The following is a 9,778-nucleotide window of genomic DNA, read 5'->3' as shown; positions in this document are numbered from 1 at the left end:
CCTGAAGTCATGAAGCCAGGTGGCAACCTTGGCTGGCTGAGAAAAAGAGGAAGGATGTGGGTCGCTTTTTCAAGTCTTGTTCAGGCACAGCAGCTGATCAAATACATCCACCCCCAAAATACTTTACAGAGACAGAGCTACTCTTTCCAGGAATCATTTCTTCTCTTAGCGTACAGTAAAAAAAAAACTAAGGCAGAGAAAATAAATGTTATACCATGAGAACATTCCTCCAGGTTTTATGATTAGCACTTTTGCATTCAAGGCGGGGTAGAGGATTTGGAGAGGTAGGGCATTTATTGCATGCGTGGCCCATTCATTGCATGTGGACAGAAGAGTCCCGGGCACTGAGCCTGCCCGTATTACAGTTTCCTTGCTACACTGGACATGATGAGACGTCCTCCCCTCACTCAGTTCAGGACAGAAGACATTCACTTCGCCTATCAGGGTGCAACTCCCCCAAAACTGTCCTTCCAGAACGGTCTCCAGATACGGCACCCTTCCTGGAGCCCACTGTCTTGTCAGTCTGTTTGCTCGGGAGTCCAGAGCTGTGGTCGGGGCATCGGGGCCTGGCATGCTGGGATATGTAGTGGTGACTGAAGTCATGAACAGCTGCTTCTTCTCCGACGTAGCAAGGACACAGGGCTCGTGGGCTCGTCTTCCTGGTCGCTTTCACACTGTCTCTAAAAGGGGTACAGAAGAAGATGGTTAGAAGTGAGGCGGATATTCGTTCCCTCCCTCTCTCCTGCACATGCCCTCATCTGAACCTAGTCTCCTAGGCTTTCAGCGGGGGCGTAGCCAGACCTCGGCGGGAGGGGGGGGGGCCAGAGCCCAAAGTGGGGGGGGGCACCTTAGCCTGCTGCCCCCTCCCCCGCCGCTTCCACCCCCTCCCCCCCGCTTCTGCCACCGCCGCAAGGTACCTTTGAGGCGGGGGTCCCCAAACCCCACCAACTGAAGCATTTATCTCTGCCGCGCTAGTCTCGCACTTGTTTCCTTTCCTGTTTTCAGCGCGCCATGCACTGCACGCTCGTTTTAATGAAACTGAGCATGCTCAGTTTCATTAAAACGAGAGCATGCATGGCGCGACTGGAAACAGGAGAGAAGGCAAGTGCGAGACCAGCGCGGGACAGATAAACACTTCAGCTAGCGAGGGTTGGGGTCGGGGACCCCCGCCAGCAAAACCGGGAGGCCCCAGAGCCAATTTGGGGAGGGGAGGCCCTTGGGGCTCCCCCCATAGCTACGCCACTCACCCTACCCACACACATCCTCTCAAAACCTGCTCCCCACTACACCGTCTCAAAACCCTCTCTCACCCTCACACACACCCTCTCACATCTCCTTTATTTCAATAAACCTGCTCCCGAATACACCGTCTTGACTGGTGCTGCTCCTTAGTGGTTGACCGGTCTTCTTCAACCAACTGTCCATCCTCTCCTCTGAAGGAGAAAGCAGGACCCGCTGCGTGTGGACAGGTTAAAAGTGGGACCAGCTGCAGCCACAGCAAAAGTTAAAAGCTGGGCCAGTCTCGGCCCAGAACCTGCATCACCACTCTCTGACATAGGACAAGGGGATCGGGAGAGGGGAAGGGAACGGCATCGATAAGGAGAACCAGAATCCAGTGGCGTACCAAGGGGGGGGCTGTGGGGGCGGTCCGCCCCGGGTGCACGCCGCTGGGGGGGGTGCCGCGCGCCGGTCAGCGTCGTTTGTTTCCATGCTCCCTCTGCCCTGGAACAGGAAGTAACCTAGAGGGCTCACAGTCTAAGTTTTTATTTTCTTGGGGTAATGAAGGGTTAAGTGACTTGCCCAGGATCACAAAGAGCCATCATGGGAATTGAACCCAGTTCCCCAGGTTCTCAGCCCACTGTGTTATGCAAAACCTCACAGACCTGTTTCTACCACTCTCTCCCCAGGTTACTTCCTGTTCCGGGGCAGAGGGAGCATGGAAATGAACGACGCTGACCGGCACGCGGCACCCGCCCCCAGCGGCGTGCACCCGGGGGGAAGGGGGTTCTTTCGCCGGGCTGGTGGGTGTCCTTTCGCCGGGGGGGGGGGGGGCGCTGCACCCTGGGGGGCGGGGCGCATCGGCGATCCGCCCCGGGTGTCAGCGCCCCTAGGAACGCCACTGCCAGAATCAGTGCTGGGTGAGGGGAGAGAGTGGTAGAAACAGGTCTGTGAGGTTTTGCATAACACAGTGGGCTGAGAACCTGGGGAACTGGGTTCAATTCCCATGATGGCTCTTTGTGATCCTGGGCAAGTCACTTAACCCTTCATTACCCCAGGAATATAAAAACTTAGACTGTGAGCCCTCTAGGGACAGAGAAAGTACCTGTATATAAGAAATGTAAAGTGCTTTGCTTGTACCACAGAAAGTCGTTAAATCAAAGCCATGACACTATCCCTGCTTCCCCCATCTGCCTAGAACCCTTTCGGGTCATTTTGCTTATGCAATAGCACCAGGTGGGGAAGGTCTAGACCGATGCTTACGGCAGCAACAAACACCCAAGGCTGCCAGCAGAGGAGGAAGGGAGGCATTGAAAAGCCATCAAGAGTCTCCGGGATATGCCAGCAATGCTGGAGGGAGGGAGGGACTGAAGAGCCAGGGGAAGATGCATCAACAAAACGTAAAACAACTGAAAACGTAAAAGTCATTACCGTTTTAGAAAAAACGAAGCATACGCTAAAAAAAAAAAAGACGCACACGTTCGGCGCGGTATTCAAACGTCGGATGCATGAAAGTATCGTTAATCCGGTGTAATCTCCGCCAGCGGTATAGGAAACGCATGCGCACAATCGCCAAACCTATATTACCTTGCCCGAAGACGCCGTGCCGCTCACCCCGTTTCTCAATGAACCCCCGTTTCACTCAGCTAAGAGTGAAGCACAGCCAAAAAGGAAGTTTTTATTATTTGGGTGTGAATAATGGCCAAAATGGAAGGCTATTTTTGTGATGGACGATTTCACCTGCATTCTCCGATATCAGCTGATTGAAAAACGGGGAGGTGAGCGGCACGGCGTCTTCAGGCGGCGTATATGACATACGTTTTTGACAATTTTTCAATCCAGCGCAGCCCCAACGAGAGGTACAGACCTCTCGTTAGCGTTCCCATAGTTTTCCAGCGTTAGGGCAAGCGGAAAACTTTAGTGCATCTCATTTCAATAGGGTTTCTACACAATTTGCTCATCTGCATTCCGTTTTCGTTTGCTGCTACCGTCCTCGGAAATTGGGCTTTAATGCATGCCAGGGTAGGAAAAGGAGAAATTAGACCTTACCTGCTAATTTGCTTTCCTTTAATCCCTCCGGACCGGCCCAGGATTGGACTGATGGGTTGTGCACGTCTACCAGCAGGAGGAGACTGAGAAAAAAACTTTGACTAGATAGCCAATAAGAGCCCTGGTCATGTGACCCTAGCCTCAGTATTTAAATAACAAAGCAGAAAGAAGAAGAACAGTCTGTGCCCCAAGGAATTCAAGCAAGCAACCAGGGAGCACTGTTGGAGACGTGCTCAAAGGCTCACCGACAACTCTCACCAGAGCAGCGGTATGGCCTTGTCATAATGGCTCACCGAAAACTCTAACCAGAGAATCGGTATGGCCTTGTCATAATGGCTCACCGAAAACTCTAACCAGAGAATCGGTATGGCCTTATCATAATGGCTCACCAAGTACCCTAACCAGGGCATCGGTATGGCCAAATTATAATGGCTCACCACATACCCTTACCAGAGCAGCGGTATGGCCACAATAGAAACTGTTTTTTTTTTTTTTTTTTAACCCATATATTTATGGTTTAACTTGCAAACAAAACAGCTCAACAAACAAAGAACTTAACACATCTCTGCAAACCATGGAACATAGAGAACTAGACAGAAATATATCACACGGGAGGGGCCTGGGCCGGTCCGGAGGGATTAAAGGAAAGCAAATTAGCAGGTAAGGTATAATTTCTCCTTCCTTAGCATCCCTCCGGACCGGCCCAGGATTGGACTGATGGGACGTAACAAAGCAGTAGTCCTACGGGAGGGACCCCAGCAAACCTGCTGAGATTACCCGCGACGCAAAGACCGCCTCTTGCCGACATTGAACATCAAGCCTGTAATGCTTAGAAAAGGAATGGAGAGAAGACCACGTAGCTGCCTTACAAATCTCCGCTGGCGGAACCAAGGAACACTCGGCCCAGGACGCTGCCTGCCCTCTAGTTGAATGAGCTTTAACCGAGTCCGGGACTGCCCTACCTGCCAAAAGGTAGGCTGATGCTATCATCTCTTTGATCCACCTAGATAACGTGGGCTTAGAAGCCGACAAACCCTTACGGTGACCGGCCAACAGAAGGAAAAGACGGTCTGTGCGACGGAAATCCTCAGTAACTGCGAGATACCGTTTAAGCACCCTCTTAACATCCAGCGTATGCAACCGTCTCTGTTCCTGCGTCCCTGAGGCCGATCCTAGAACCGGCAGAAACACTGACTGGGACAGATGAAAGCGAGACAGTACCTTAGGCAAAAAGGAAGGCACCGGACGAAGAACTACTCGTTCCTTTGAAAATTGCAGAAATGGAGATCTACATGAGAAAGCTTGCAACTCCGAGACTCTCCTAGCCGAGGCAATAGCCACCAAAAACACTGTCTTAAGAGTCAAATCCTTCACCGAACATGCACGCAATGGCTCAAAGGGAGGTTTTGTCAAAGACGAAAGGACCAGATTAAGATCCCAAGATGGGAACACTGACCTAACCGGAGGACGAAGAAGACTGACTCCCTTCAAAAAACGTACTACATCGGGTAGCCTAGCGAAAGACCTACCCCTAATCCTACCTCTGAAACAGGAAAGCGCTGCCGCTTGCACCTTAAGAGAAGAAAGAGACAGCCCTTTATCAAACCCTCGCTGTAAAAAATCTAACATCTGAGCCACTGACGCGCCGAAAGGACGAATGTCAGCCTCTACACACCAAGCCTCAAAAATTCTCCAAGTGCGAATGTAGTTCAGAGAGGTGGAACGCCGACGAGAACGAAGCATGGTGGAAATCACTGGTTGCGAAAAACCCCGCTTAGCTAAACGGGCTCGTTCAAGAGCCAAGCCGTAAGACAAAATCGAGCCGGATCTGGATGTGGGACTGGTCCTTGTACCAACAGAGCCTTGTGCACCGGGAGTCGAAAAGGAGGCGCCACCGACAGACGTTGCAGATCCGCGTACCAAGGACGCCGAGGCCAGTCCGGTGCCACCAGAATTACCGGTCCTCTGTGTTCCTCGATCCTCTGCAGGAGACGACCTATTAGCGGCCAAGGAGGAAACGCATAAAGAAGGTCGAGGGGCCACTGCTGCAAGAGAGCGTCTACCCCTGCCGCTCTTGCATCCCTTCTTCGACTGAAGAACTGAGGGACCTTTGAGTTGAGACTGGTGGCAAAAAGATCGAGGACTGGAGTGCCCCAGCGCTCCACTATAACCTGAAACGCTTGAGCGCTGAGAGCCCATTCTCCCGGATCGAGAGTGTGGCGACTGAGGAAGTCGGCTTGAACGTTCTCTACTCCTGCTACGTGGGATGCTGAAATGGCCGTTAGATGAACTTCCGCCCAGGAAAGGAGACTCTCCGCCTCCCGACACAATAGTCGGCATCTCGTTCCTCCCTGGCGGTTGACATAGGCCACTGCTGAGGCATTGTCCGAAAGGACCCGCACCGCTTTGCCTACCAGAAGAGAACTGAAGTGTTGCAGAGCCAACTGAATCGCCCTGGTCTCCAAAAAGTTGATTGATTGAATGGCTTCCAGTTGAGACCAGAGACCCTGAGTCCACTTGCCCAGACAATGCGCTCCCCAGCCTCGGAGACTGGCATCTGTTGTTAACGGTATCCACCGAGGAGACTCCAAAGGCATTCCTACCGTCAGATTCTTCATCCGCAGCCACCAGAACAGGGAGCTGCGTTCTCGGTTGCGGAGAGGTAATCGCATCAGTAGAGAATCCCTCTGAGAGGACCACCGGGAGAGAAGGGACCACTGAAGAGGCCTCATATGAAGCCTGGCCCAGGGTACTGCCTCTATAGTGGCTGCCATGGAACCGAGCACCTGAAGATAATCCCGAGCACATGGACGGTGGTGCTGAAGTAACTCCCTTATCTGGACCTGAAGCTTTACAATCCTGGCCTGCGGCAGAAAGACTCGGCCCCGCGCTGTGTCGAACACAACTCCCAAATACTCCAGCGACTGAGAAGGAACTAACCGACTCTTGGCTACATTTACCACCCAACCTAGAGACTGCAAAAACTGCATCACTCGACCTGTGACTTGACAACTTTCCTGATAAGACTTCGCTCTGATTAACCAGTCGTCTAGGTATGGATGAACAAGAATCCCTTCTTTTCTGAGGGCCGCTGCAACCACGACCATGACTTTGGTAAATGTGCGTGGAGCCGTCGCAAGACCGAAGGGCAATGCTCGAAACTGGTAATGCCGTCCTAGAATTGCAAAGCGCAAGAACTTGTGGTGAGCTGGACGAATAGGAATATGTAAATAGGCCTCTGTGAGATCCAACGCTGTCAAATACTCGTCCTGGCGCACTGCCACTATGACTGACCGCAGTGTCTCCATACGAAAGCTTGTGACTCTGAGAGCGCGATTGACAGCTTTGAGATCTAAGATAGGTCGGAAGGCATCTTCCTTCTTTGGAACTACAAAATAAATGGAATACCGGCCTTGCCTGTACTCGGAAGGAGGGACTGGAGAGATAGCCTGAAGATCTAAGAGCCTCTGTAGAGTGTCCCGAACCACCCTCGCCTTGAGAGGAGAGCGGCAGGGAGACTCCAGAAAGGCATCTGAAATAGGTCTTGCGAACTCTAAGGCATAACCGTCTCGAACAACCTCCAAGACCCACTGATCTGAAGTAATGTGGGCCCACCTCTGATAGAACTGAGAAAGACGAGCTCCGACAGGGACCAGAGGAGAGGCCCCCGCACCTTCATTGGGACGGACGACTCTGGGATCGAAAGCCTGGATTGGAGAAACCTGCTCCTCTGCGAGAACCCCGAAAGGACTGAATCCGATAGCCAAACCTAGACCTCTGAGGCTGAAAACCTCGACCAGCCTGAAACTTCCGGAAACCTCTCACAGAACTCCTACCAAACAAAGAACCCCGAGTGGACAGACGAGGTCTATCTTGCGGAAGGCGAGGAACCTTAGCATCACCCAAGGAATTAACCAACTTATCCAATTCTTCTCCAAACAAGAAAGAACCTTTAAAAGGAAACTTGCTCAACTTTGACTTGGAGGCCGCATCCGCCGACCAACCTTTCAACCACAGAGATCTGCGAGCAGCAACCCCCAAAGCCAAAGACTTAGAAGATGCTCTCAGCAAATCATAGAGGGCATCAGCCAGAAAAGCCGCCCCTGTCTCAATTCTAGCTACGTCCACATCGATAGAATGAAGATCATCCGAAGTCCTGTCCAGGACTCTCTCTGCCCACCTAAAGCAAGCTCTAGCCACCAAGGAACCACAAATGGCAGCCTGAACTGCCAAGGAAGAAACATCAAAACTATTCCTGAGCAGAGAATCTAGTCTTCTGTCCTGAACATCCCGAAGAGCCGTGCCTCCATCCACGGGAACCGTATTCCGCTTATTAACCGCCGACACCACTGCATCCACGACCGGCACCTTAAGCATAGCTTTATCTGTTTCTGGAATCTGATAGAGCCGAGACATAGATCTAGTCGGACGGAAAGCTGCATCTGGAACCTCCCATTGCGCTTTAATAACATCCCAAATATCCTGATGCATGGGAAAAGTTTTGGGCGCAGATCTAGACCCCTTAATCAAGAAGTCCACCTTACGGGTTTGTGAAACCGGCGTAACATCTTCAAAATTCAAAATAGAGGAGACCATAGAGATGAGCTCCTGCAAGTCATCTTTGTGAAAAATCCTAGCCATGGCGGGATCATCCCCCTGGGCAAAAGCTGCCGCCTCCGGATCTGAGAGGGAAAAATCAGGATCAGTACCGGCATTGTCTTCAAAATCTTCCTCCTCTTCCAGATAGGGCATCTCCTGATCGCGATCGGACCAAAAATCCCCATGGAACACATGTTCCCTAACTTTTTTAGGAGGTGGAGGTGTAGGTGTGACAGCATCTGCTGTCCCAGCTCCTGCATCGCCTCTGTGCATCAAAAACGCCTGGTACATCTGGAGCACAAACTCAGGAGGAAAACCTCCCGCCTGAGTGGCCCCAGAGTGCACCAGAGCTCCTGAATTAAATGTATCAGCATCTGGAAGACCTAGGGCCGCAGGCTGCTGAATACGCGAAGGAGAAGACGGAGTAGGAATTAAAATGGCCGCCGTTCGCGCCAAATTCGCCGGGACGGCCTCCGGAGGCGCGCCTGACTCCTCAGGAGCTGCAGACGAGGACCGCGACGGCGAGGGACCCGATACCGCCAACAGAGAGCCCGACGTCGTAGGCAAAACAGACGAAGACGCTGCTCCTGGCGAGGTACAATATTTACATGCGCCCGTAGAAGAAACCCCCCGACGCTGGCAAACAGCGCATCGTTTAAGTTTCTCCGACATGGCGGGAACGCGCGTGCACGCGCGTACGCGGTTCGCGCCTAAATGCAATTATTATTCAAACCTTAGAAAAAACACTCCGCTCTGCAGTGCTAGTAAGAATAACCTAGCGAAATGAAAACTAAGCACAATACCAAACTAAACTTGTGCTCTATGGTGCGTTCTTTTTTTTTTTTTTTTTTTTTTTTTAAAGAGACACACAAGACTGACACCCCAAAACGTAAACAGAGCTGGCTGCTCGTTAAAACAATGGGGAAAAAACAGAGCTTATATACTTTAATCTGGCTGCCTCTCCCAAAGGTAAGACCTCTTTGCTAACCAAAAGAGGAACCCTTCCCTTAGAGATTTGTAGAATAGAAGGGAGATGGGGAGGAATAGGGGGAGTGACCCGGGGCACCCGAGTATACCCCCCTGAGGCTTAGCTAATCAGCTGACCAAACCTAACCAGCCTCAAAGAATTCCTGTGGCACAGAGAAAGATATAATAATAAAACAACTAGATATTTAGAAAGAGACTAATAGGCTCACTTCCTACCTGCTGGGAGACTGAGAAAATACTGAGGCTAGGGTCACATGACCAGGGCTCTTATTGGCTATCTAGTCAAAGTTTTTTTCTCAGTCTCCTCCTGCTGGTAGACGTGCACAACCCATCAGTCCAATCCTGGGCCGGTCCGGAGGGATGCTAAGGAACTGTTCCTTAAAGGCTTGTTAAAGCCTGGTTTAGTTTAGTGCATCTTGCCCCCAGTGATCCATTTTATGCAATGGGACCTACTTACTAACAGGCCACATTAGCACAGTCGCTTGTACCTGAGATAATGGAGGGCGAAGTGACTTGCTCAAGGTCAGAAGGAGCGGCAGCGGGATTTGAACGGGGCTTTCCTGGTTCTTAGCCCCCTGCTCTAGCCACCAGGAAAAGGAGCGTGTGTGCCTCTCCTGCACAGAGGAAACGGACCTGTCTGCACTTACCAGGTTCTCCTCGGCTTTCAGCTGGTTGCAGAGAAGCCCCATGCGGCAGAGACGGTTACAGGCGGACACCATGTTGTAGGAAAGCTGGGGAGAGAATCCAGACAAACAAAGTTAAGACAACTCTGCTCCACAGCTGCTCACAGTGCACATCTTGTTTTCCTCAAAAACCGAGAATCAGTGGCGTTCCTAGGGCGGCTGACACCCGGGGCGGATCGCCGATGTCCCCCCCCCCCCCCCCGGTGAAGCAACACCTTCTCCCCCCCCCCCCGGCAAAGTGA

The 9,778-nt window shown here is 51.9% G+C and overlaps 1 protein-coding gene across 6 annotated transcripts in view; it reads right to left on the bottom strand.

Annotated features, from left to right (window-relative positions):
* Positions 1-202: 202 nt before the first annotated feature.
* Positions 203-9,778, bottom strand: part of LOC115457528 (death-associated protein kinase 2-like) — a 76,362-nt gene continuing 66,786 nt past the window's right edge. For all 6 annotated transcript variants that reach the window (XM_030186991.1, XM_030186992.1, XM_030186990.1 and 3 more), the window contains 2 exons: positions 9,501-9,584; positions 203-680 (listed from right to left, as the gene is read on the bottom strand). In XM_030186991.1, the coding sequence (XP_030042851.1) occupies positions 600-680; positions 9,501-9,584 (165 nt within the window). In that variant the 3' untranslated portion in view covers positions 203-599. The remainder of the gene's footprint in view (positions 681-9,500; positions 9,585-9,778) is intronic.

This window comes from Microcaecilia unicolor, chromosome 14 (genome assembly GCF_901765095.1).
Source record: "Microcaecilia unicolor chromosome 14, aMicUni1.1, whole genome shotgun sequence".
In the NCBI taxonomy this organism is placed as follows: domain Eukaryota; kingdom Metazoa; phylum Chordata; class Amphibia; order Gymnophiona; family Siphonopidae; genus Microcaecilia; species Microcaecilia unicolor.
Note: the sequence above shows the minus strand (reverse complement) of the source record. Positions and strands in the feature narration are given on the sequence as shown.